We start from the raw sequence: 27,882 nt of genomic DNA on the forward strand, positions 1-27,882 counted from the left end.
ATCCATCCCTCCTTTTCAGTCGGTGTTCACTCTGGTCCCACATGGGGTCCCCCAGGGCTCTGCTATTAGCCCCATTCTTTTTAACCTATACTTAAGACCTTTGATTTCGCTTATCAAAAGCTACAACATCAAGATTATTAACTACGCTGACGATACGCAGTTAATATTCTCTTTGGAGGGAGAAGACTCCATCTCCATTGAAACCTTTCACAAATGTCTACGTGACACCTCTCACTGGCTAAGAACCAACTCCCTCCAATTCAATGCAGGGAAAACGGAGGTTCTTCTCAACACTTGCACTAAGATTCCTCGGCCCTTCCCAAACAACTTCTGGCCTCCTGAATCCGGGACCACAGTGCGTCCAGTAGCCACTATCCGCAACCTCGGGGTCATGCTGAATCAGGAACTCAGTATGGAGACTCACATCCAAAAAACCTCTGCTTGCTGTTTTGCTATCCTCCGCTCCTTAAGGAAGATACTGCCTCTCCTCCCTACTCATGCACGTGCCGAAGTTGTACGCGGTACTATCCTCAGTCGCCTTGACTATTGTAATGCTTTACTGCTGGAATCCCCTAGCTTCTTGCTAGACAGACTCCAAAGAGTCCAATCAGCAGCGGCAAAAGTGGCTCTGGGGCTTCCTAGAAGAACTAATGGAGCCTCCTCGTTGAGCAAACTCCACTGGCTTCCGGTTAGGCAGAGGGTTCAATTCAAAGCCCTCTGCATAGTGTTCAGAGCACTATATGCAGTAGGCCCTGCCTCCCTCCAATCTAAATTTGTCTGGTATACCCCAGCTAGGCAGCTTCGTTCCTCTGAAGCCAAGCTGGTTATGGTTCCAAAATTTAAAAGAATCAGATCCGGAGGCAGATCCTTCAATGTGGCAGCTGCCAAGCTGTGGAACTCGCTCCCTATTGATATTAGACATATTTCTGAATTTCTTCCTTTTAGGAAAAGAATTAAAACCTGGCTTTTCCCCAAGACCTCTGTCCTTTAATCTTGTGTCTCCTGCTGCTTCTGGCATCTCATCCCTACCCCATTAGTTTCAGTCAGCGCCAGGATGCCTGCCAGGGTGATAGCGCGCTCTATAAATGTTTTAAATAAAGAAATAATAAATATACCCCTAAAACTCAGCGTCTTTTTTTCAACTATCCTACCAGATTGTTTGCGCTGCCATGACACTAACGGGGATATATTTTCCTCATGCTTTGGCCTGAGGTAGGGAGTCTATTGGCAGGGAAGACTGATCGGTCATTGACGTCCCAGTCCTGCCTATTAAGCCTACATCCCGACCTACCAAACACAAAGTCACTACTCGGTTCATTGACCTGGCCCTGGTACTTGCGAAACGCAGGACCACGATGCACTGGAAACTTACTAAGGGACCCAGAGTTAAGGGGTGGAAGGTGGATTCGATACCTTGGGCTACATGGGAGGGAGCAGCATTACTCTTGGAGGTGTGCCAGTGCAAGAGGCCCATAGAGTTTGCATGAGCTTGAGACACAATACTAGCTAATTTCCGGGGAGGGGAGGCCCCAAAGGTGACGAGGATGGTACGGACTTGAATTCACACTAAAGAGCAGACTTGGCTTGATGTGATGAGGACATTATTAGGGTTCTTAGACGGCACGATTTAGCCTCGACTGTTCTCCCCAAATGAGTTGCTTTTAAGGACCTTCAGGAGAGAGTAGTTCTTTTATTTATATGCACTGTCCCTTTATGGGTCGGAGTGGATCTCCAGCCACGATGGTCCTTGAACAAAGACTGTTCAACATGCAGCTCTACTAACACTGATCTTCCATCCTGATCCTGCAGAGAGAGAGAGAGAGAGAGAGAGAGAGAGAGAGAGAGAGATTCCCAATCCTACTACAGACCAATTCATCCAAATGCGGGGTTTTAAGCTAACCTATGAGATTAGGCAGAGGGTACACCCGCTAAGACATGTCAACAAGACATGGTTGATTGGACTTTTATCCTTTTCACCATGTTCATAATGCTATTTACTTTGCTTTGTTTTATCTGCCTAATAATCAAATCTTATTCTTTCTATGCAAGAATATTGTAACAGTTGTTTCAATAAATGTATTGGGCATCACTATCGATGACCAACTGACTATGAAACAACAGGTGATCAGAGTAGCTTCTACTTGTTTTGCTATCCTGAAGTGGCTTCGGAAAATCCTTTGGATGCTTCCAGCGGCTACCCAAAGAACTGTCGTCCAGGCACTGGTTACTTCCAGACTGGACTCCGGAAACGTGCTCTATCTGGGTGCGAAAAAAGAAGTGCTCCACAAACTTCAAGTAGTCCAGAATTCTGCGGCCAGGCTTCTTTGCCAACTTCCCAGAACCGCCCCAACCTCTGGTGCACTTCGTGAGCTCCACTGGCTGAGAATTGAGATCCGCACCAAATTTAAAGCCCTATGCTACATGCATAGAATAAATACGGGCTCAGCTCCCAACTACCTTAGAACTTTGGTCCAACACTACCGGCCCTCACGATCACTCTGATCCTCTAATCAATTAAAATTCCAGGTGCCCAGAATCAAACGTGCCAAAATGGGGGGACGTTCTTTTGCTTTCCTGGCTCCTTCTCTCTGGAATTCTCTTCCTACTCACTTACGTCACGAAAGGTTGTATCTTAGATTTCGAAAGTAACTTAAGACATGGCTCTTTAACCACTAATCTTACCGAGTTGACTTCTTGATCCTGCCTCTGTCTTGCAATGTCCTTTGCGCCGGGAAACCTCCGGGGGGTAGCTGTGCGCCATATAAATCCAATATAATTATATTGAAAACTTCCTTCGCATCTTTATGTTTACCAAGGCCAAGCATAAGTAGACAACGTATGGGGTAAGATGTGTCTCCCCCTACCCCCCCCCCCCCCCCCCCGATTACCTTTGGAACCAGTGCCATGTTCGAGGATGACAATCACCTTTCATCCCATGAAGGTTAGGGGTTCTGGTGAGGCGCTAGGAGCTAGTCTCTGACGGCGTAGATGGACTCAGTACCTGCATTTCACATCCTATTGTCCAAATAAGTAGTCCTACCTTTTCTAGTGGGAACCATATAAACTGGTGCACTCAGGGGAGCACCGCAGGGAGTCACAGTATGTTTGGTCGAGTTTGATGGCTCTGTATTGGGCCCCACCTGGTGGAGCAATATATGTTTACATGCGAGCTGGATACTATATATACTTATATGTCATGTCCTCATTATCACTGGATTTTATATATTCTGTAACATACTGTGAGATGACTAAGTGTTTTGACTGCAATGGCACACACACTTAATTCTCTGAACACTTGGGCACCGCCAAGTACAGCTGTATGCAAAAAGACAACAAAAATCAGTTTAAAAACACAAAAAAGTATGTGGACAAACATGACCAAGATCTGGTCCAACTGGAGGAGATGCATCTAACAGGAAAAAAGTGGGGTTTTCTCACACGAGGCCCCTAAGCCTGCTGGCCCGTGCTGGGTTCATAGCAGGGTCTAGAGGGGTAGGGGGTTTGATGCATAAATCTTTACCACGCCAAGTGGTCAACACCTGGGTGGATCCGCTGGGATTCTATGTCACAATTAGCTGCTACTGGAATGGTAGAGGCATGGTGGGAGCCACCTGGTATCACCCCACCCCCCCACCACCTGCAATCAGGCGGATTAGTCAAACTGAGCAAATGGTTGATGCAGCCAGCCAAATGACCTCGTTATTGTTGGAGGAGACTTCAACATAACACTTTACAGGGTAACTATACTTGAACACAGCACTGCCCAAATACAAGTCTTCACGATTTCCTAGAAACGTTGGGAATTGTGCACCTATGGAGGGAAGAATATTCCCCAAGAAAGACCATATTTGTATGCCTCCAACTCTATACACTCTCTCCCATTTGGATTATTTGCTGACGGAGCGCCATAGCTGCGGAGAGTTCTGGCAAATGGAGTATCTACCCCGGGGCATTTCAGACCACTCCCCAGTGGTTATGACCCTATGCTCGGGCTGGGCACGAGCGTATTAGAACATTAATCCCTGGGAACAGAAACTGAAACGAGACAGCCAGTGCAACAGACCACTGATATTTTCAAGGCAAAGCAGGAGCAGCGTTCTCCCATGTTACAATGTGGGAAGCCTACACAATAGTGCGGAGGGGTAATCTGATAACACACGCTGCGGGGGAAAAGAATAGAGACGGGTAGAGTGGGCACCTAGAGGAATGTCTGGCACGGGGGGAGGCGGAATATGTGGTGAACCAGACTATAGGAGTTGGGCAACAAGGTAAGGAAGATACTGGCTTGCCTGGCCAAAAGTGAAGAGGAAAACACGTAGATTTATAAAGTACCCATAAAGGGCAGGGTAACATAGGATACACCGAATACCATCACACAGACATACACAGAGTACCTAGAACAGGTATACCAATCACTGCTTAAGGGCATCAAGGACGACATGAATGGTTACATCATGGACATTCCTGCAACGTCACTTGGGGACAACACAAGAAAGCCTCTGGAGGGGGAAGATATCGGAAAAGGAAATTTCCGAGGTCCTAACCTAACTTAAGGGAAGGAAGTCCTGGGGACTGAACGGGCTCCAGTTGTTTTTTACATGAGTCACACTTAGCTGACATTGTACTAATCCATAAAAAAGGGCAGCCGCCGAAGGAGTGAGGCTCTTATAGGCCAAATTCACTCCTCTACGTGGAAACTAATGTTTTGGCAAAAGTAATAGCACACAGACTGATTAGCGTAGTGGTCACTGTGGTCTCTCTAGAACAGTCAGGGTTCATGCCCAACAGTTGTGTGTCTTTTGCTTTCTCACCCTAAGTGCGCCAGGTATGCCCAGACGTGGGTCCTGGGCTCACTATGCCACTGGAATCAAGCTATTTTGGGTAAAGAGGTGTGAAACCCCGAAACCGGTCCTAGGATGCTTGTTTCCGTTCCAGGAAAGACCTGGTTCGGCGGTTCGGTCTGGACTGTTCCCATGAGGCACAGGATCAAGACTGATTTGCATATTGCCAGGTCTAAACTGGGGTGGCATGGTGTGCAAAAGAATGATGGATTTAACCCAGATCTCTAGACTGGGGGCGAATGTTTTGATTTGTTCTACATTCCGTCCATCAATTATGTGTCTTCAGATTCTGTAGGCATAATTTAAGAAGCTATTTGGCTGTCCGTCTCAGAGAGATTGACAACGGCAGTCAACTGTCCCTGGACGCTGAGAAAGCGTTTGACTTGGTGGAGTGGCCCAACCCATTTGCAATCCTAGAGAAGATGGGCTTCAGCCCTTCCTTTCTGGAGGCAAGCCTTGGTTCAAATCAGGGTCAACAAAGCATCCTCAACAGTATTTAAGCTAGAGCAAAACACGAGGCAGTGGTACTTTATAACACCACCGGTAGTTCACATTGGCCCTCAAACCGCTGGTGACATGGCTATGAGGGGACGCTCTAATCCGCAGCCTGAAGTGGGACCTGGTCTGGGAGAAAGTGGTCTCACTTTAAACAGATGACCTATACCTAGCAGATCCAGAAAGATCGCCTCCAAGAGGTGATTGTTGACTTCGCCAGGATTCGTATTAATTTAAGTAAATTTGTCACCTACTTGTTGACAGACTGGGAGCCGCCGAGTGACAGGGTGTTCCCATGAGGCAGGAGTGGTGTTGTTTCCAGTACATGGGCATATATTTAAGCATGGAACACAAAATATTATTTTGAAAAAACCTGAGGGAGAAACTAGACAGGTAGTTCCAATACCCAGGCTGGTCATGCTGGGGAGAACTTAACCTGGCCAGGTATTAAAAAATATATTCAGCAACTTGGTACTGATGGTGGCACGGAGACACAATCCGATACTGGGGGGGCGGCCATGATACCCAAGGTGGCGGACAAACTTGAACTGGTGTATGAGAGAAGAGAAGGTGGTTTATCAACCGTGTGGATGTCCACTCAACTTTGAGAAAGTATGGGGCCACTGGCAGGACACAGGAAAGGGGCACGGAAGGAGGCAGGTGCCATCTGGGCCTGAATGCTGCAACAGAATCTAGTGGGGGGACCCAAGTGTTGAGGGGTGTGTGGGAGAAGCCATCTGGGTGGAATAGTGATCGTTTTGTGGTGGCATTGGGTTCAGTAAAGAGCTCCTGGGTTGTGTTTGTTACTTGAGTGTTTGTGGATTAAAACTCAAACTGATGCTTAAAGAAAAACAGCACCAAACTAAAATTTAGAAACATTTCTCTAGATATACAAATAGCTGTGGCAAGAAACACCACTTTTCCCTCACAGGTGCACAGTTTCTAAAAAGGGAGATGTGGTAGCTGATCCAATAAATACATTTAGAATCAGGGTGGGATGATTCAATCAATGGCAGCATCGCATTCAGACATAACTCCATTTGGATAGATTCAGAACATCCCTAGGCGCATGCTGGCAGCTTTTGTTATGTAAATAGTGTCTTTCAGCAGCAGGCTGCAGAAATTGCCAACTGGTTAAGCACCGATTTCTAGCATATCACCGATGGATCACGTCCTATGAGAAAGTATGTTAAATGTTCTGCAATGACAGGCATAATTTTGTTACTGTTGTTCACAGCTTGAAATAGAGTGTCTTGCAATGGATTGAAACAAAGTTCTAATAAGCATTAGAAGCAGTTTTTTCAAAGATGCCATCCTCCATTTGCAATGCTTGGTACAATACACAGGTCAACACATTTGCAATAGTGTTTTAATGGACGCTCATCTAGCCCACTTGAAATTATTTGATGCAATGGAAGAGTCTTCTCTATATCTAGAATGCAGTGTTTCAATACATGACCCTCTCCCATTCTTGGTATGTAGTAATTCAATAGATTGTCTTCTCCCATACTTGGAATGTTTGGTTGCCAAGAAGGTGTCCCACCCTCACAGTCTAAATGTAGTATTTCAACGTATAATCTTCTCCCACGCCTAGAAGAACTTGCATCCACACTTGGAAAGCAGTTTTTCCAATAGACTATTCTGTCCGATACTAAAAATGGTAAGTTTCAATGGATGTTTTTCCTCTTAAGTTTGGCTAATTTGCCTCAACATTTTTTTTTTTTTAACAAGTTGAATGCTTTATTGAAATGATGGTCCATGGGATCCTTTACTTTTGCTCCCAACTATGGAAAGCTCTGCTAAAACGGACATGCCTACCTCATATTAAGAACACTATTTCACTGCATATTATGCACCTCCTTTGGAATGCTTTATTACAATTTCCCTCTATTTTTTGGAATGAACTACGTTCCTACATGCTTATAACGATGTAATGATGTCTAATCTCTAACTACTGGAACACTGTGTTTATGTATGTCCTGCACCTGGAACCAAGGTATTACGTATAGTGCTTGAATGGGAGCGACATGAAATTAAACATTTAAAAGTAACAAGAAACCCACAAAAATGTAATTTAAAAATGCAAGGGCAATAATGTAGATATATTAATGTTGAAAAGAAAAATAAAGGAAATGCTAAACACTCCTAATCTTAAACATTGCACTGGCCAGACACAACACTAGCCTCAACATCTAACACAAACTCTCACACTGACTCTTGCCATAGTCATCTCCTTCTTTCAAACCACAATTCTCAGATGATTTGATAGACAACAACAAAACAGTATCAGTTAACAATTGTATATATTGTTTCCCTCATTAAGGGTTCTTTATGGCGGTTTCTCTTTTGCAGAATATCTTGTAATACATTATCAACTTTTATTCAGATGCAAGTGGATTTTGTTTTAAATTATAGGATCATTGAAGTATACTGCCCAACAAAACCATTATCAGAAATACATTTTGGTCCCCTCAGCATGCATGCCAAAAACGTACGCTAAGCTCAAATGACTGATGCATCACGGAAATGCTTAAGAAATAGACAAGCAAAGAGTGTATGAAATTAATGTCCTAAACCTAAGAGGACAGCATGCAAAAGCATTGAAGGCCTCGTCAAGAAAAGCAGCTATGAAAGGTTGCACTGTTTTGACCTAAAAGAGCCTGAAGCACAATTACGTCTGCTGTAAACCTCTCACACTTCGCAAAAAGAAGAGTTATCCCTCACTTCTTAGAGGCTGCAGAGCTATGCCTCATTGATCCGATCCACTGTTTCTTTCTGGGTATTGCTAACCTGACTGATTATCTGTGTGCCTGTCTGTTCGGTCAGTATACATCATTATTAATCTATCCCAAGAAGCCCAGGTCAAGAAAAAGAAAACAAGTTACTTACCTGTAACTACAGTTATCCAGTATTGGTATCTTTCATAGATTCACATGCCTGAATCATTCCCCGTCGCCGAGGCGGGAGTCCCCGGTAAATAAAAAAGTAGTGCCAAAATGCTAGTAGTAGTAGTAGGCCCAAAGAAAAGGCCAAAAGCCTGTATCTTAGCAGCCTATCTACCTCATTATGCAAAAAGAACCAAGAATTTGGTAACAACCAATCAGACACCAGCACCCTTCTAGAACCCTCTCAGCAGAGCCAGTTCTCCTCAGATTTTCGTAGCACAAGTGGGAAGTGAACATCCCAAATTATATAGAACTGACTCTACGGGGAGGAGGGTGGGTGCATGTGAATCTATGAAAGATACCAATACTGGATAACTGTAGTTACAGGTAAGTAACTTGTTTTCTTATCCAGTATTGGGGTATCTTTCATAGATTCACATGCCTGAATCAGAATAGCGAGCAGTATACCAAGTATACAGTCGTTTGCGGATGGCGGGAGACTAGTGCTGATACTCCCTAATTGCATCCACAGCTTGTTAACAAGAGGTATAAGAAAAGATCTTAAAATTCAAAACATGCAATCTATAAAAGAGAAAAAGCATGTAAAAATGAAAGCAAATCATTATTGTAACACATTGCATTGTTATACTAAAGATATCAACATCTTACATATTAAAATATGAAAAAAGGGTACCTGAAGGTATCTCAAAGAAACAGTGTCTTAGTACAGCTTGGCCAACTGCTGCATCATCACGATGCGTAGATTGGAGGCAGTAATGTCTTGTAAAAGTGTGGACATTTTTCCATGTCGCAGCACGGCAGATATTTTCTAGAGTCACACCAGCGGACAATACTGTAGACGCTGCTACTGTCCTTGTGGAATGGGCCTTGGGTTTCCTCAACAAAGGCCTGTGAGCCTTGTCATGGCAGAAAAGTATTGTAGATGCTATCCATCTGGCAATGGTGGATTTTGTAACCGCCTTTCCCAGAGTAGTTTGGCCATAAGCCACGAATAATTGATCGGACTTTCTAAGGTTCTTTGTTTTCAGAAGATAGAATTTAAGACATCTCTTGATATCGAGAGAATGTAAGGCTCGTTCCACTGGGGTGGATGGATTAGGAAAGAAAGTTTTTAACGTCACTGGTTCATTAAGATGAAACTGTGAAGGCACCTTAGGGATAAACGTTGGATTAGTTCGGAGGTGCACGTAGTCTTGAGTGAAGTGTAGAAAAGGTTCCTTTACAGTAAACGCCTGAATTTCACTCACTCTTCGAGCTGATGTTAAAGCCAGAAGTAAAGCAACCTTCCAGGTAAGGAATTTTAGGTCAGCCTTGTGGATGGGCTCGAATGGATGCTTCATTAATTGCATTAAGACTGTGTTGAGTTCCCATTCCGGTGGCGGAAGTCTGACCGGAGGAAACTCTCGGAATAGTCCTTTCATAAACTGTTTAATTAAAGAGGATGAACAAAGAGAAGGGCCATGAGCACCCCTTCTGAATCTGGAAAGTGCAGCTAAGTGGACCTTGACTGAAGGGAAAGAAAGTCCAGATCTTGCCAGGTGTAACAAGTAAGGAAGGATCTTTTCTGCAGGATCGTCCACCAGGTGCACCTGGTTTGCTTCACACCAGCAGCAAAACCGTTTCCATTTTAGACGGTAAGTTTTTATCGTGCTCTGAGCTCGTGATTTTGTTAATATATCCCTACAGTCTTGAGGGATATCCAGGTCCTTAAACTCTAAGAAGTCAGGAGCCATGCGTGTAAATGTAGGGACTGAGGGTCCGGGTGGAGAACCTGACCTCTGTTCCTTGACAGCATTGTGGGCGTCGGGCGAAGACGGATCGGCTGGTCCTGTGATAGCAATAGGAGCTCCTGAAACCAGTATTGGCGTGGCCATCTGGGTGCAATCAAGATGAGACGACAGCCCTCCAACTTCATCTTGCGTATGACCCTCGGTATCAGGGGTATCGGGGGAAAAGCGTAAGCACAAATCCCTGACCATCGCATGGACAGGGCATTCCCCCTTGAGCTCTGTTGAGGGTATCTGCTGGCATAGAAGCGGCATTTCTTGTTCTCCTTCGTGGCGAACAAATCCAGCGGTGGTGTTCCCCAAGCTCTGAATATTCTGAGCACCTGAGCTTGCTCTAGCTCCCATTCATGGCAATCTGATTGGTATCTGCTGAGCGTGTCCGCTAATGTATTGCAGAGACCTCTGACATGTTCTGCTCTGAGGGTTATGCTGTGGAGTGTGACCCATTCCCACAACTCCTGAGCTTCCGTGGACAAAGTTGCTGATCTTGTTCCTCATTGTTTGTTCACGTAGAACATGCTGGTGGTATTGTCGGTTCGAATCAGAACCGAAGAACCTGCAATCCTTGGAAGGAAAGCTTGCAGAAACAGGAAAATTGCTCGCAATTCCAGACTGTTGATGTGTTTGTTTTTGTACTCTGGGGACCACTTTCCCTGTATCTGTAAATCTTGGAGATGACCTCCCCATCCTTCCATGGAAGCATCGGTAGTGAGGACAAAGTCTGGAATCTTCTGAATGAAAGTAAGCCCTTCTGATAAGTTGGGAATATGGGACCACCAACGTAGAGCGCTCTTCATGCCTGAAGTGACTCTGATGATGTCGAAGGAGCCCATCACCTGCTGCCACTGAAGGTGTAACTCCTCCTGCAAGGGTCGCATGCGGAGCCGCATCAGAGGAACGAGGTGTATTGCAGAGGAGCACATCCCTAGGAGCGACGCGAACATCCGGACAGAAACGGACTTTCTTTTGGAAATTCGGATTGCTAAGTTTTGAAGACGAACCTGCCGTTCATGAGATAAGAATGCCTTGCAGCGGACGGTATCTAACAGCGCGCCCAGAAAAGGAAGGATCTGCCTTGGTTGCAATTGAGATTTGCTCCTGTTGATCGTAAGCCCGAGAGAATGGAACAGACGAAGAGATGTTGTCACTGCAGTCTTGACTGATCTTTCCGAAGGACCCTTTATTAACCAGTCGTCTAAATACGGAAAGACTTGGATTCCTTGGGAGCGCAACACTGCTGCCACTGGAGCTAGGCACTTCGTAAAGATCCTTGGGGCAGATTTTAACCCAAACGGGAGCACCTTGAACTGGTAATGGGCGCCAGCCACTGTGAAGCGAAGATACTTGCGATGCTTCGGATGTATTGGGATGTGAAAGTAAGCGTCTTCCATATCTAAGGAAGCTAGAAAATCTCCCTCGTTGAGGCAACCTAGAATTTCCGCCAGAGTGACCATGCGAAATCCCTGCTTCTTGAGGAATCTGTTCAGATTGCGAAGGTCTAAGATTGGGCGCCACTCCCCTGATTTCTTCTTGATGAGAAAAAAGCGGGAATAGAAACCTGTCCCCTTTTGAAGCGCAGGAACCTTCTCGATTGCGTTCTTGAGGAGCATCGTTAAAGCTTCCTTGAATAGTAAGTGAAGACAAGGGGGAGGGGGTCCCTTGGGTGGTTTGTTGGGTGGTTTGGTGACAAACTCTAAGGTATGACCGTTGTGAACCAGGTCCAGAACCCACTGGTCCGACGTAATTTCTTGCCACTTGGTCGCAAAAGTTGAAATTTTCGCACCCACAGGGAGGGGAAAAGGAGTGGAAGGCGCCCTGCAGAAATCATTGCTTCCGTGAGGTGTCTCTTCCCTGATTCTGCGATCTTTTTCGTCCGCCTTGACGAGAGAAACCAGATGTATTGGTCTGTCTGTAGGAAGACTGATATGATTGCCGATACTGAGGCTGGTACCCATTTTGTTGGGTATGATAACTTCCTCTGGATGAAAATCCACGGCCCCTTGCTCCTCTGAAGGTACCTCTTTTGTATTGCAAGGAGCCCAACGATCTTGCAGTATCAGTATCCGTTTTAATTGCTTGGAGTGCGTCATCTATGTGTTTTCCAAACAATGATTCGCCATCATAGGCCAGGTCCAATATTTTTGTCTGGACTTCTGGTCTGAACGTGGTAGCTTTCAGCCAACCCTGGCGCCTAAGAACCGCAGCCCCAGCCAACTGGCGAAAGTTAGTATTCGCAATATCCAGTGCGCAGTCGATAGTCTCTGAGGCTGCACGCTCACCCTCCAACAAAATCTTTTGAGTATCTTGCCTGTTATCCTCTGGGAGGAGGTCGATAAAGCTTGCCATTTCTGACCACATCTGGCGGTCATAACGCCCTATTATCGCTAGGGAGTTGGCTGCCCGGATGGAAGCAGCTGCCATAGTTGAATTTTTTTTCCCAATTAGATCCAGTCGGCGTCCTTCCCTATCCGGTGGTGTAGTGACCGGTGCTGCCGGATTCTTAGACTTTTGTTGGGCTGCCGGAGATATAACCGAGTCTGGACGCGGTTGGCCAATGAGACAAGAGGGACTGTCAGCTGGAGCACGGTTTTTGTCAATCCGTGGAAGCACCGCTGGTACTGATGCCGGGTTTTTCATGATTTTAATCTTTCCAAATATAGTCAATGATAGGGATAGCTCTCGTAACCTTTCTTGACTCTTCTTTAAAGTCATGCAGAAAACAGTCAGACTGCTCAATGGTGACCGGCAAGTTGAACCTGGTCGCAGCTCGCTGCATAAGGTTATGGAACCCCCCTATATCTTCTGGAGGCGAATCAGATGGTAGAGGGGTAGGTGGCGAAGGCATAGGGATTATATATGAATCCCAAGGGTCTGCTGGGTCTGGCAGCTCGCCCTCTTCGTATTCCTCCTCCGAGGTTGTATCTTGATGCGGGTCCTGTGGAGGATCAGGCAGTTGAGGCATTGGGGCTGGACCCTCAGGCAGAGGCAATGGGTCCGGCTGCGGCGCAGTCAGTGGAACCTGTGGAACGTTTGGCTGCGGTGGAAAACGCTGCTTATAATCTGCAAGCATGGCTTGTAGGTCTTGTATTAAAGTAGGAGGCAGATGTGACATCTCGTTCCTACGAGGTTGTGTGTAGCAGGGTCTATGATGCGGAACGACTAAGTCTTCCTGATAGTAATGCCCTTGATAATTGTCTTCTTCCTCATCATCATCATCATCGTCCTCCTGACATTTGATGTGCAGTTCCGAAGGATGGCGAGCAATCCCAAAGGGCCCTTCGTCCTCGTCGTCCACATAATCATCGTCACACTGCACATAAGTTTCCAGGAGATGCGAGGGAGTAAGCGGTGAAATGTCCTGCCTTTGAAAAGACTTTAGTTGAAAAGTCCTGGTGGAAACTGGAGTAGAAGCCATAGTTGACGAGGTCGTCGTCGACGGGGCTGTGGTAGACGGGATCGTCGACGGGATCGTAGACGGTGCCATAGTCGTCGACGGGCTCAACGTCGTCGGAGCCGTCGTAGACGAGCTCGACGTCGACGGGGTCTTCGTCGATGGAATCTTCGTCGACGAGCTCTTCGTCGACGGAATCTTCGTCGACGATGGAATCTTCGTCGACGATGGAATCTTCGTCGACGATGGAATCTTCGTCGACGATGGAATCTTCGTCGACGATGGAATCTTCGTCGACGATGGAATCTTTGTCGACGATGGAATCTTTGTCGACGATGGAATCTTTGTCGACGATGGAATCTTTGTCGACGATGGAATCTTCGTCGACGAGCTCGACAGGCTTTTCAATGGCGGAATCGTCGACGGCGGTACTGCTGACTTCGTCGACGAGGACTTCGTCGACGACACCTCGACGGCGGGCTTCATTGTGAAGATAGTAATCTTCGTAGACATAATAGGAGAGGTAAGTGCCGTCGTCGTGAAGGTTTGTGTCAATGAAGAAGCAGACGAGGTGACAAACTGAAGATTGAGCGTAAGCCAAAGATTTGAAAGGCCTTTACTCACAGTTTGTGTGCTAGTCTTGACTGTAGAATCCTGAGGAGAGTGCGCATCAGAAGTAGAATGATGCGATTTCTGACGCTTCTTCCCTTCGCTGGAAGAGCTGTCCTGCGATCTAGCTCTCTTGCTAGAAGTAGAGGCTTTGTCATCCTCCTCAGCCGAAGAGGATTTAAGCCACAAAAGCACTCTCGCCTCCCTATCCCTAAGAGGTTTTGTAGGGAAGGTGCGGCAAATCTTGCAATCTTTTGCCTCATGTTTAGGGTAGAGGCAGTAGATGCAGTCCACATGTTGATCATCAACATGGACTCTCTTCTTGGTGCAGGTCCTGCAGGACTTAAACAAGGCCTTCTTGTCTGACATGCTGAAGCAAGTTGAAAGAAAACTGAGAGGCACTAAGGGAGACTCCCTTCCACACGACGTGCGGTGAAAATCTGAGGAGAACTGGCTCTGCTGAGAGGGTTCTAGAAGGGTGCTGGTGTCTGATTGGTTGTTACCAAATTCTTGGTTCTTTTTGCATAATGAGGTAGATAGGCTGCTAAGATACAGGCTTTTGGCCTTTTCTTTGGGCCTACTACTAGCATTTTGGCACTACTTTTTTATTTACCGGGGACTCCCGCCTCGGCGACGGGGAATGATTCAGGCATGTGAATCTATGAAAGATACCCCATTACTGGATAAATTTCACATATCCAAGTCAACACAGCAGCATACTGGTCTTTAAGGAAACGAAATCTTGGAAACAATGATTTCTGCGACAGAAAAACTAGGGTTGGTGGGACAGAGTGCCCCATGTGGTTTGGTAAACTTGTGCAATTTGCCCTCTAACCGTTGTTTGGACTACCTTTTGTTGTTTCCTCCAATGGACTTCACAATCTTGCAAGCTCCCTAGAGATGCCTCACATCGTTTTGGGCTTTGATTACAGAGCTTGATATAAACTTAAGGCAACACCAAATGTTTACCCCTTTTCGGAGTAAGGGTGGCTACTGCAGCCTCAACTCAACCTACGCAGTGACTAGCATGGGTATGGTGATTATAGTACTAGGAAGAGGCTTTTTTAAATGTACCCTTACGAGGTGATTGCGTGCCAAGTTTCCACTAAAAAAGGTTAATCAAGTTCACACACAAGAATACCTTCCATTTTTCATGTGTTGTCCAAGGGAGACTGATAAATGGTCGTGTTTATTTAGGCTCCCTGCTTGTTGTGTAATCTGGCTGCGTCCACCACAGACACACCAGCTGGTACATATGCCTTTGCTGCCCCTCCCCACCTACCCCCCAAATCCCCTTCACTCCCCCAGATACCCGTCCATAAAACCTGCATACTGGTGAGTGGAGAGAGGACACCAGCCCAGTCCATTTTCCAGAATAGGTTTCTACTGCCCTAAAATCTACTGGTAATAGCAGGGGTAGGCTTTCTGCTGTGACCTTTGTAGGGGAGAGCCTTTATAGAGCGCTTAGCTGGGCCTACCAGGAAGAGACAACCTGATCTAAGAAATGACAAAAATACCTGAATAAGGTTAAGGTGAATGGGAGACCGGCAAAACAATTTCCCAATACATTTGGTTGTCGAGAAGCCACTAGTTCACCTAAGCCCATAGGCTCAGGAGGATACAAGAAAAAAGATAAAACATGATGCGATTCACGGAGCTGCATAAATCAGCAGAAAATAAAGTAGTGAGCATCTACCATCTTGGGGCTAAGCCCACATCCACCACTTCAGCCCAGGAAAACCAGGATGCAGACTGCCTTCACACCTAGGGTGCAAGACTGGTTCAACTAGTTTTAAGACCCTGACCCAATTCCACACCACTGGAATCACTTTCATAGGGATTAAAGTTACAGTGGGATAGACATTTACAGTTGCAGTCAAGATCTTAACTTAAAAGACCTGTTCATAGATTGGCTAGCAAATCCTGTAACAGCCACTGGTCATGTCTGTATGGGTGCCTACATCTGTGACAGTAGTCTAAGACACAGAACCATAAATTTAAAAATCATACCCTAGGACCAACCTAGATAATACAGGCAATCTCACTATTCCTTCCAGTTATTTACATCATAGTAACAGAACAACCCTAATCCGGCTGCTCAACCACAGTGATACTGAAAAGTGGACCTAACCAGACAAATGGGACCAGGCACTGGAGTCCCAATTACCTACACTACGAGAACACCAATTGAGCACCAGTGACATTGAATGGGGTCTTAGTTTCTGGATAGTGTATTTTTTGGGGGGATACTAATTTTAAGATATAAGGCTCGGAGGGGGTACATTTCAACACCTAGCTCAGTTCCTCAACCTTTTTTGGGAGGTGAAACAACTTCCAATCACCTCAAGACAGAAATACACCCAACAAGGATAGGCCATGGGACCAATATTATCAGATTTCAAGCACAAGACATTGTAATATTTAAGGTTGTATTTTAGTGCCAAAAGATGGTAGTGCCTTAAGAGAGCTGCATTGATCCCAGTAACAACTTCTCGGTTTACTTACCTTTTAAATAAAATGCTTTTATGTAACTATCACGAAGGCAATGAAAGCAGAATAGTCGCAAAGTACACTATGAAAGCTGTGACATGCAACAACTTAGGTCATTTGGAAGCCACAAAGTCTATTGCCCCATCATGACAACCCTACCCAATACAGGATAGGTGAAGCACTGGAAGATTGGAGCCAAGCACTATGTCCACCACGCACCCATCGCCCTTCCATATCATGCAGGGATAATGCATAATAGATTTTGCGGCGATCATGTCGGAGGACTGAAAGTTCTGCTACCCCTCCCCAACTGAACAACACAGTAGGAAATCCCTTACACCCCATGTTCCCACAACTAACAAATGTGTCTGTCTTCTCCCACCCCCAATCACATATACCTGTTGACCTCAAAACCCACAAGTGTATACGAGTCTGTACAGAACTACTAAGCTTTGAAAACAAACATTTTGTAATGCCACACCAGACTAATAAGTCATAAAGGTCAGTGACACTGAAGCAGGAATAGTTTTTTCTGCAAACAATACAAGCATATGAAAAACGTACCTGATGCAGAGACTCAGGCCGAAGCGCCCAAAAGTCCCACACCATGTCTGGATCCTTCATGTGAGTTTGCGGGTTTCTCTTTTGTGAATGTATAAATGATGGAAACTATTAAAAAGAAAAAGGTGTTAACAATATTACTTGTTTTGTGCACGTATATATTTACATTTGCAGGTCAAAAGAGGCTTACAGCTACTATCCTAAGTTAAAACCTACCTTTTTCTGGACAGTTCAAAGGGCCTTGTCCATTGCTGAATCGAGAAGTAAAGGAATGTCTACTAGAAGAGTGTGCGATAATTTGGGGTTTGGAACATTTATCTGTACATGATGGAACTGAAGTCCAACTTCAAAAATCAGTGGACTACCTACTATTAAGTCGGAATGCAGGTGGCTCATAGCACTAACCTTTCTACATCTGTATATTACATCTGTTACCAACCACTCCAAAGCTCCAGTTAGATTTGCCAAATTCACATTAGGAGCATTCCTCTAGAATGGCCGAACAACAAACAGCTAGTAGAAGATTTCTACCTGGATACACTCAGAGTATCCCAAGGACTAACTCTCTCTTCCCCGCTAGGAAAACTTCTAAACAAGACAACCATGACACCACCCTTGAATAACAGGCATAAGCACACAACCAGACATATCTACTGAAAAGAAAGAAGGTGCACTAACCATTAAACCAATGCCAATAAGCTTACCAAAGCTGGAACTACAGCACCTGGTGGGTCAACAGACAGAGGAATAAATCGGCAGGATGGCTTGCCATTGCTAAAATGATCATTTTAACCAACATTTCTTCACTTGTTCCTCAATCTTCCCCTTCCGAGTGGATTCAGGCGCAGGCTGCGATCAAGCCTGGTGACTCGGAAGGCAGACCAGAACTGCGTGGGAGAGCAGGGCAGACAAGGTGCATCAGATTTAGATTTATATTACAGCTGCACTCGGCCGCAGTTTACATTTTATTGTTGCTACCCTACACAGTTTATGCGCAAACTGCGCTGGAGCATGATCTTGCCAGCCACATCCACTTCATATGGTATTCTACAGAGCGCAGGCCCGGCCTCAGGTGGCAATAGACACGACTGGTTGTACGGTCTGGGCTTGGCATGAGTTGCGTTTGCGTACCTGTCAGGACGTCCTGTTTCCACCTTCCATACCATTGCTCAGGAATCCTATTTTTCCCTTTGCCCAGTATGAGGGTGTGTGCGAGAGACTAAGGAGACTCCTGCCTACTACTATGGGAGTAGTGTTCCCAGATGGCTCGTACATTGCCCCCCAGCAGGTGTTGGGAGAGGGGGGGGTGACCCTGCTCGACCAATTTACCTACTACCGGCTCTGGACCGCTTTTGCACTTATCACACTACATTCCCTGCAGCACCCCCCACACTGCTGGCGCTTGAAAGTTTTATTCGGAACCCTTCCTCCGCGCAGATTACCAGGCTGTACTTCAAAATGCACCATACAGCCCCTGTTCGAGTCCCTACTGCCCGTCTGGATTGGGAGGTCTTGCTGGGAGTGCCTATCCCTTAAGATAAGTGTACTTTCTTCTATGCCTAGGCTAGGGCACTATCGGCCAAATATAGGTTGCGACCGATCCACTTTAAGTTTTTGCACAGACTGTATGGAACCCCGGGGTGGCTATGCAGGTGAGGATTCATATGAGGCGTGCAGCGTGAGGTGCTCGTCCCCATGTGCGAACTTCTGCCACCTGTCGTCGGACTGCACTGGGGTTTAGTGATATTGGGAATCCATTTTTCATGCTATTAATGAGATGGAAGGTTTGCGACTTGAACGCACTCCTGTTACTGCTCTATTTGGGTGTATCAAAGATGTCCCCCCAGGATTTTGAAAGCTGTCTGCGCTGTTGTTTCGCCGAAGTAGGCAGGAAGTGGCAATGTGCTGAGGTCGCCGCATTGACCCTCGCCTGAAGGATTAGCTGAGATATGCGGCATATAGCCAGAACCAGCTAGTAACCTATTGGAATTTAATGCCACCCTTATTCCGTCCAGGGGATATATATGGGAACCCTTCCAGGCCTACATGCGATTGTGTTATCCAGATAGTGGTGGGGCCGATTGCAGGTGGTGATTGTCATTCACCTGCGGACAGGTGAAGGCTTCGTGTTGATTGAAGGTTTGCTAGGGATGGGTTGTTTGCCCTCCAGGTATCATCCTACAAGTCTGTGGCTTTTAAGTAAGCCCATTCTATTCTTTCTGCTTTTTCCCCCCGTCTATTTCCCTCTTCACACTTTTCTATTTTCATATTATAAGATTATCACTGAATGATATAGCCCAGTGAGGCTAATGTTTGTATGATTTTTTTTTTTGCTGTATGATTTTTGTTGCTACATTGTATCATTGTGTGATAAAACCAATTAACAGATTCTAAAAAAACATTAAATTAAAAAAAAGCTTACTTTGTAGAACCTGGATGCAATGCATGGGATTTTTTTTCATATTTAAATATTTCTAATGGTGCACTTATGGGACACCCAACATCTTTTATACAGCTGGAACGTAACCTGCTTCTAAAGAGCTACAGTGCAATCAGTCAGTGTCAGATGATTGGATATTTAACCCTGCTTCAACCAGCCTGCTCAGAATTGAACATGAATAAGGGAAATATGGACCTCATGGTGATTGACTACCTGAGGCATGAGAGCTGTGGGAATTTATGTGATCTGAGATCTCTCTTCTAGATTAAGTACCCTGGATTGGGTGCCGTCCCACACAAGTTGCGAATGCCATCAGTAACTCCATCATCGTTTTCTAAATGCTGACTCTAAGACATTATTTGTACAATCAATAGTGGCCTAATTAAACCTAGCAATTAGAACAATGAAAATGAACACAAGTAAGCCCTGTAGGACAGCTAAGGCACCACTGATTACTGTTTTGATTGAAAATAACAATTCTTCTTGATAATAGAACGTCAAATCTCTGAAGGAAACACGAGGGGGTCAAAAACACCTCTACCAACACACGGTTCAAGCTCCTCCAATACAATGTGGTGCATTGGGTGTACCTGCCACCCAGTAGGCGGCAAACCATATATAACCAGTGAGTTTGACAAAGTGCACTAGACTTAGAGGACAGCCGGCTGGCTTTCTCCATATACTATGGAACTGCCCTTATACTGAGTAGTACGGGCAGACCGTTCTTTTGAAACTTAATACTGTCACGGGGTGGGAGGTCCCAAGGGAACAGACACACGGCCTACTGGGGCGAATACCATTGCGCAAGAAAAAGACACTAATTAGAAGGTTCATAGTCCTGAGGTTGTTGATGGGCAAACCTAGGATTGAAATTGGATCGCTGTCCCCCAAAAAAGCCCAAAGAGTGAAGACTGATTGATAGACATGGCTGAATGGATTAATGCAGAGGGATGTCATATGAAAACAACCCGTAGGGATGACAGAGTGACTGACAAAATGAGGGCCTAGGAGGCAATGCTATGCAGAATTAGTGACGACACCGGATGAGATACCTCCGTAGATGACGGGAGATCTATGATACACATTGCAATACCAGAAGTCTTGGGAAATGGGTAATCCGGTATACATGCTGCCCCGCTACACTGATGTAAAGCGTGGTCATCTAGGAACTCCCCAAGAGTAAGATAGTTTGGAGTCCCATGTACCAGGTCAAGGTCAGATGAGCCAAGGGTGTGAAAGAGAGGGTGGATGTTAATAAACGGCATATATGTTCAAGATGCTGGGACGATATTCTGGTCCCTCTGTGGAAATGTATACAAAAGTTTATCTATGAAATGCTAACAAAAACATATAGTTAAAAAAAAAAATATATATATATATATATATATATATATATATATTCTAATCTTTCTAAATATCAAAGACGGTCTAGCAGCAGCAACATATTAACAACTTGAGCTGTGGATGGTAAAGAGTCAGAGAAAGGTATTCAAGGGGATGTAGAATCCGGAAGAATAAGAGGTCATCATAGAAAACAGGCAGCCTAAGTACAAGTACATAAAATTAGGTGAAATGAAGTCAAAAATCACATTCTCCAAATGGGAGACAATGGGCCAAAGCAAACATTCTTCACCATGCCTCTGTCGAGTTAGTATTCACATTTAGACAGTTTCTAAGCTGTTCCAATTTCGACAACTATAGGAACGAAGGCACTTGAAGATCAAGTAATTTCTCAATATAGGGAAGTGAGGATATCGGAATATCAACCCAGATCTTCTAATACAACAGTGGAATATTTTACTTTTACACACCAAGGCTGGCTCCAAGGAGACTAAGAGTCCTCAAGCTTCAGTAACATAGAACTTTGCTTCTACAGAGAAATGTACACTGTGGTCGTTCTGATATTTACAAACATCACCTTTCTTGCCTCTAGCTAGGGGAGGGGAGGGGCCCGGAATTTGGCTCGAGAGGCTGCATTTAAATGTTGGCTCAATCCAATCTTGAAGAGCCACACTGTGGCATAGACTAAGAATACAACATCGGCGCTTCCAGCTGCTACCTAGATCATACGCCAGCTGATAAAATGAGCCGTGGTGGGATGACTCGGCCCCACCCTGGCTCCTATCCAAAAAGGAGGGTAGGCTTGAATAACGGTGAGGAGAGGAGATAGGCTTTGTGCTAAATATTTTGGCAGCAAATAAGCACAGAGAATCATCTGGGCCTGTGGAACTTGGCAGCAGTGACAGGCTAACAGCAGTAAACCATGATGCATGGTGCAGTCACAACAAGTGCAGAGTGCACCAATCTACAGTGTCTTCCCTTTCCTGTACCATTTAGGAAATTAGACAGAAAACTGTTAAAACCAGGAAAACACGCTCTGAATAAATGTTTCAGGACTCCGTTTGGTTGACTTAGACTCAAGAGATGAAAGTTGGTGGAATAAACAGGCTATGAGACTGCTTGACAGGCCTATATACAGACAGGGTGGCTGTATTTGTGTGTTTAAAGCAAAGATGTGCCATGCAGAAGGTGGACAAATGCACTACAGTTCCTGCTCCCCTTTAAGCTGATAATAGCTAATCGCATGGGAGCACTCTTCAGTTCTGTAAATCTTCCCTAAATGTAAGCCCATGTTAGAAGGCAACCTGTAGTTATTTAAAAGAGGATCAGTGACTCATGCTAGAACCAATATGCACTACAGAGTGCAAACATTCTTTTTAAGAGTTGCAGTATGCCCCACTATTATCACGTCAATTCAATAGTTGGCCATAATTGCATAAGAGGAACAAATATATTATAAAATTAGTGGATCCATGTCAACTATTTTCAGTTTATAGAACGTGACATCAATAAACACTGTTCAAACAATGTCCCTCCCCAGAGGCCCTAATAACATACCGGAATGTCTGCACTCTGCAGACTGGATGGTTCTCAACAACAGGTCAGCCTCAAGTACCACATTTGTCAGCACCTTTCTCCTGCACTGAACCTTTATTTCGAAAATATGACTGCTGAAAGAACTTAAGGAATCGTAAAACAATCCCACTGAAAGAGAACGCCACCATAAAAAAACAAATATGTCGTAACAGCATAAAATCAGGAAACATTTTGTGAACAGCTCAGATACTTACTAGCATTGCATCCCTAATAAAGAAGACGGGGGTGTTGTTCCCAGTCAAATCCCAGTTTCCCTCTTCTGTGTATAATTTCACAGCAAATCCTCGTGGGTCACGGACGGTGTCAGCGGAGCCAGATTCACCAGCTAAGAAGATGCAGAAAGAAAATAAGTCAAAATTCTATTTGATCCCAACCTAAAGATCACACCAAATATCAGCACAGAAACCTTACCAACAGTAGAGAATCGAACAGCGAGTGGAGTCCTTTTCCCAATGTGCTCAAATACCTTGGCCTTTGAGTAGTTTGTAATGTCATGGGTGACTTCAAAGTAGCCAAAAGCGCCTAGAAAGGAAAATCATTTCTCACGTTATTGACTCACAAACAAAAAACGATAAGGCATCGTTAGTTGAGAATTAAAAAGAAGCATTAGTGCCCATTCGTACAAAACAAAAGCATACTTAAGCAAACAAAAGGGTCATGGTAATTTAGAATTGATTCTATTGGGTTTAAGAGATATTAGCAGCTACCTCAGACTGCATCATAATGAAGTACAACATTATCAAAACATAAGGGTAAAATGGAGAAACTTAAGATTGCCACAGCGCCTTCCAACAGAGTAGGTGGAAAACAACCTAGAAACAGAACAACTGCAGTTCAGAAGCACACGGAGAATGAGGAGGGACTTTTTAGGAATGCAGGAAAGAAAGAAACATGGTTTTCAAAATGAGCCGAACCCTTCTGTTTCTAGGCATGAGTAGCGACACAGACATTAGGTGTTCTAGGGCTCAGAAAAAGTTGGTGGGCACAAAGATTAGAGGCTGTGTGATTCACCTAGCTAAGAGCAACACAACAGAGTGTAAGAAACACGCCTGGGGAGGGATGGAAAAACGTAACGGTCCTGTCGAGATAAGAGTACCCAACTGATCTTGTATTGTGACGAGATCTGAGAAGAAAAATTATATATATAGGCTTCTTTGAATACAGAGACTTAATGAGTGTGCCTACTTTACACCTCCTCAACCACCCAAATGCCTTTGACCAACTTAAACTTGCCTAAAGAAAAGCGAAAGAATGGAAACTAGTTCATAGGGAATAATATACGCAAGGGCACAGTTAATGAATGGAAAATATCTGTATTTATTTCCTTACTCAGAGAGAGAGAGAGAGAGAGACAGCTTGCTGCTTTCGAGGTATGCAAGAAAGACATTTTTATTTGTTGACCTACCTGTATACCAGTTCTCCTCTAGTATAGAGCCACGTTTAATACTCCACAGATGTTATCAAAATAATGTGTTCTCCAGGTTATTGAAGGCAAGCCTTTTTGTATGAGGTATACATTTTTATAGCCTATCAAATTAGGGTCTTCTCACTACAATTATCACTGTCCCTCTGGGGATGGTACTAAAATACAAGTCTCAAGAGGAAGTATCCTAAAGACAAATTATTACACAGCAAAATAAATTACAAACAAAGAGAAATGCGAGGAACACCAAGGTTGCCTCTCTTCAGTTTGTATTAAAGCATGGGTACAGTAATACATTTAAAATAGCAATATTAATATTACTTGTACACAAGTGTGATCCGCAAAAAAGTGCACATATAGTGCTCATGAAAAAAGTGAACTCTGCACGTGAGGCACGTGACAGTGAAAGTAAACAGCGAGAAGGCGTGCAACAAGCATGCTGAGTTATGTTATGTACAAGTATTACTGATATTACTGACAATTTAATTTCTGTACCCACGCTTGAATACAGACCACAATAGTCAATCTTGGTGCTCCTCGCATTTCTCTTCTTTTGTTTAAATACTACTATCTGTCGAGACATTGCTGTATGTTTTTAGGATCACCCAGGACTCAACTGTGTTTAAGGGCTTCTCCTGTTAATTTTCTGATCCTCTGGGGATGGAGGCAGCATTTTACTAATGGGCCCACCACTTTGGAAAATTGATTCTTTAAGCCCAGTAACTAGCAGAACATTTTAAGAACCTTAAAAAGAAACACAAAAATGAAAACACAAATGAAAGAAATTTACTACCCTCACCTCCCCAAATCATGCTGACAACAGGCCTGCAAAGCTCAAGGTCCTGAAGATACTGAACACAATTCTGTTTAAAGCCTCACTGATGAAGGCAAAAAAAAGCCCATGTTAAAAAATAGGAGATAACCTACCTGCCCCTTTGGCATGCACAACTCTCTCTGGGATCCTCTCTCGGTCAAAGTGGGCCATCTCATCTGTAAAAACAACATCTTGAACCAGAAGGGGGCCTCGTGGCCCTGCAGTCAAAACATTCAGCTTATCAGCAACCGGAACACCGGCCCCTGTCGTGAGACAGTCAGCTGTCTATATTAAAAAAAAATAAGTATTTTAAATCAATACATCGTCTACAATTTTTAATGAAGAGGCACCTACACATGTGCGTATTTGTTAGGCAAGTTTGTTAACGAACAGCATGCTGCGAGCTATAAGAAATGGTCAGTAGAAGATTGAGCCCTAATTGCACAGACAGCAGCAAAATGGATATTGAAACTGGGCTTATAAAGTATTCATAATACAGGCCACTCAAATACCTGGTCAGGTGGCAAAAATCGCCCAAGGAAAATACAGTAACTTGAGGTTCTGTTTCCCACCAATTTTACCATCCAACTCCAACTTCTGCCTGTCAGAATGGGGGTTACATGTGAGGATTCATCACGTTATAAAACTACATGATTTCTTAAATTTCATCTAGAAAACCAAAAATAGTGAGCGCAATTCACTATGCAAATTCCTCAAGTATCAACCTGGAACACGTTCTGCAGGTAAAAAACTTGCGAATGAAGTAAATGTATGATCTGGCTTTCAATGTCGGGAGAACGCTTACATTAACTTTTGTGCCCCCTAAAACATCCACACCTCACTTGATTAAAAAAAAATAATAATAAATAGCAGTCCACTGCAACTGATTTTCTACACATTGGCAGTTAAGATCCAAGTAGTTGGCTACCCCCAAAAGCACAATATACCAAATGACATATCCGCAGGATTGATAGGATCTCTATCTTGCAAACTGCTGAACTAAGCCTTAATCAATGCAAACAATAAGAGGTCAAAGTTTGGACAAGTAGCTATACTATCTGCGCTGGAGATATCGTCTGGCTCTCCTAATATGTTCAAAGTGAGCTTCCAATTTGCTGAAGGTCACTGAATGTTAATTGCATCGGTTTGCAAAGACTGCTACAAACCTTGCTTGGTATATTCCTACTTCCCTCGGGCCAACATGAGCAGCTGGAAACCAGTTTCTGCGTAATACTGTACCCTATAAATATCATTTATAATACCAACAATAATTTCAACAATGTAACCTTAGAGAGAAAACCTATAAAGCGAAACCACTATAGGGAGCTAGTCGGGAATGTAATAAAATATGCTAGGATATGCTATCAGGATGCATGTTTCACATCTTAGATTAGACATAAAAAATGTAAATTCATTTGTGTTTCTACATTTGCCACTAAAAGCAACTAATCTGGCACTACTATCAATAGACTAAGAGGCACGTTTCTATTGAGAGCATGCATTTTTAGCAACTCACATTTACGATCAACAGAGAAAAAAAAAACATATCCATCTAGCCGCAGGTTGTCCACAAACAAAATGTCGGACAACAAGCACCATTTTCTAGGTGCTATCCTTCTTACCTTAAACAACTAGAGAGTGCAGAAGTAGGAATGTGTGCAATTTGAAATTCAACACCAAAATCTCAGTAAGGTACACCTATTCTAACACCAGTATGGTTACTTAATGCATCTGGTGTCCTTATAATCTCATTTACAAATGGTGAACACATACAAAGTTGAAGACAGAAGAACATAAAAACATTATGCATATATGGAATCTTCTGATAAAATGTGACAAAGAAGCTTAAGTCTCAACATAACTCCACCAAATGGAGTGAAAATGTGTTATGATTTCTTCATAGAAAAATCTATGTACAGTTACTGAGAAATCCATCGCAACCTGCAGCAACAAAGGACGGTTTGGGTCTTTCTACCATTTCCTTTAAAAGAAAGGAACAAAGTAATGTATTGATAGCTAAATATGAACCAGGGGTTGCTTTTATTCATTCTAGGTTGGCCTAGATGGTATTTTACCAATGGAGTGGATGGCACTGTATTAATCTTATGCTTACAGACTTTGCTGTAGAAATGGCAAAATACTTTGTCCCTCTCTAGCTTGGCTTAGATGGCACTGTGCTCATCCTATGCTTAAAAACTTTGGTGTTGTAGCATGCTCGATACAGTAGCTTCTCTCCACCTAAACAGGGTAACTACCCAGAGTTCCCTCCTCCTTTTTTGCATTTATATGTGTGCGCGTGTTCATGTAAGAAAATGCCCCTTTTTTTAATGTGATTTTGACTGGAAGTACTCTGGGTTCCTGCTAACAAGGTCCCCAGTGCCACATCTGTTTCCCAAAACTGTCGAATTATACCCCAATTGAGAATACCTCACGCTCTGTAAGTCCCTAATAAATGGTATCTCTGGTACCTAGGGTCTGAGGTACTGAAGCGGGTCTCTAAAGGCTGCGGCACATATTGTACCACATTAAGGGACCCCCTCACCCAAGGCATGCAGACTGCCATTGCAGGGAGAGCGTCTTGGTGCAGACAAAAGTGAAAACACAACATGGCACACAGTCCGTCTGCTATGCCTGCAGACACTTCATGCAGTATAGGCAAGTCAACCCACAGCAGATGTTACGGCCCTAAGGCATGGTGCACTTTTCTACAAGTGTGGGCATAACTGCATGAGCAGATATGCCCCTGTGCTGGTCAGTTCCATTACTGCCAGTAAAACTGACCAAGGAAGCCATGAGTTGCCCAGCTATATGATGACTTCACTGAAACCAGGGATGATTGGTATCAAACGTCTCGCATTAATAACCCCACACTTATTCCAGTGTTGGATTTATTAATACACAACCCAGAGGACACCTTAGAGGTGCCCCCCTGAAAACTTACTAATTATCGATGCACTAACTGACTGTTCTTAGCCAGCCTGCCACCACAGACTAGTTTCTGACCCCAGGGGGTGAGGGCCTAGGCTCTCAAGTGGTCAGGAACAAAGCCTGCTCGGGCACAGGGCGTTTACACCACCTCACACAGGATGACCTACGAATTCGCATTCCAAGGCAAGGAGCTTCAAAAGAGTCCTCCGCCTTTGGTATGCAAATCTGGCTCCCCTCACTGGAGAGAATGCCGACCCCCC

General features: G+C 44.4%; 1 protein-coding gene across 1 annotated transcript in view; it reads right to left on the bottom strand.

Moving 5' to 3' along the window:
* The window catches only part of LOC146859794 (catalase), a 408,907-nt gene that overhangs the window by 330,036 nt on the left and 50,989 nt on the right, over nt 1-27,882 (bottom strand). The window contains exons 2-5 of the mRNA XM_085643517.1: nt 24,808-24,979; nt 22,869-22,979; nt 22,652-22,782; nt 17,084-17,188 (exon numbers count right to left, since the gene is read on the bottom strand). Of these exons, the coding sequence (XP_085499643.1) occupies nt 17,084-17,188; nt 22,652-22,782; nt 22,869-22,979; nt 24,808-24,979 (519 nt within the window). The remainder of the gene's footprint in view (nt 1-17,083; nt 17,189-22,651; nt 22,783-22,868; nt 22,980-24,807; nt 24,980-27,882) is intronic.

Source organism: Triturus cristatus, chromosome 3_1 (genome assembly GCF_964204655.1).
Source record: "Triturus cristatus chromosome 3_1, aTriCri1.1, whole genome shotgun sequence".
Taxonomy (NCBI): Eukaryota; Metazoa; Chordata; class Amphibia; order Caudata; family Salamandridae; genus Triturus; species Triturus cristatus.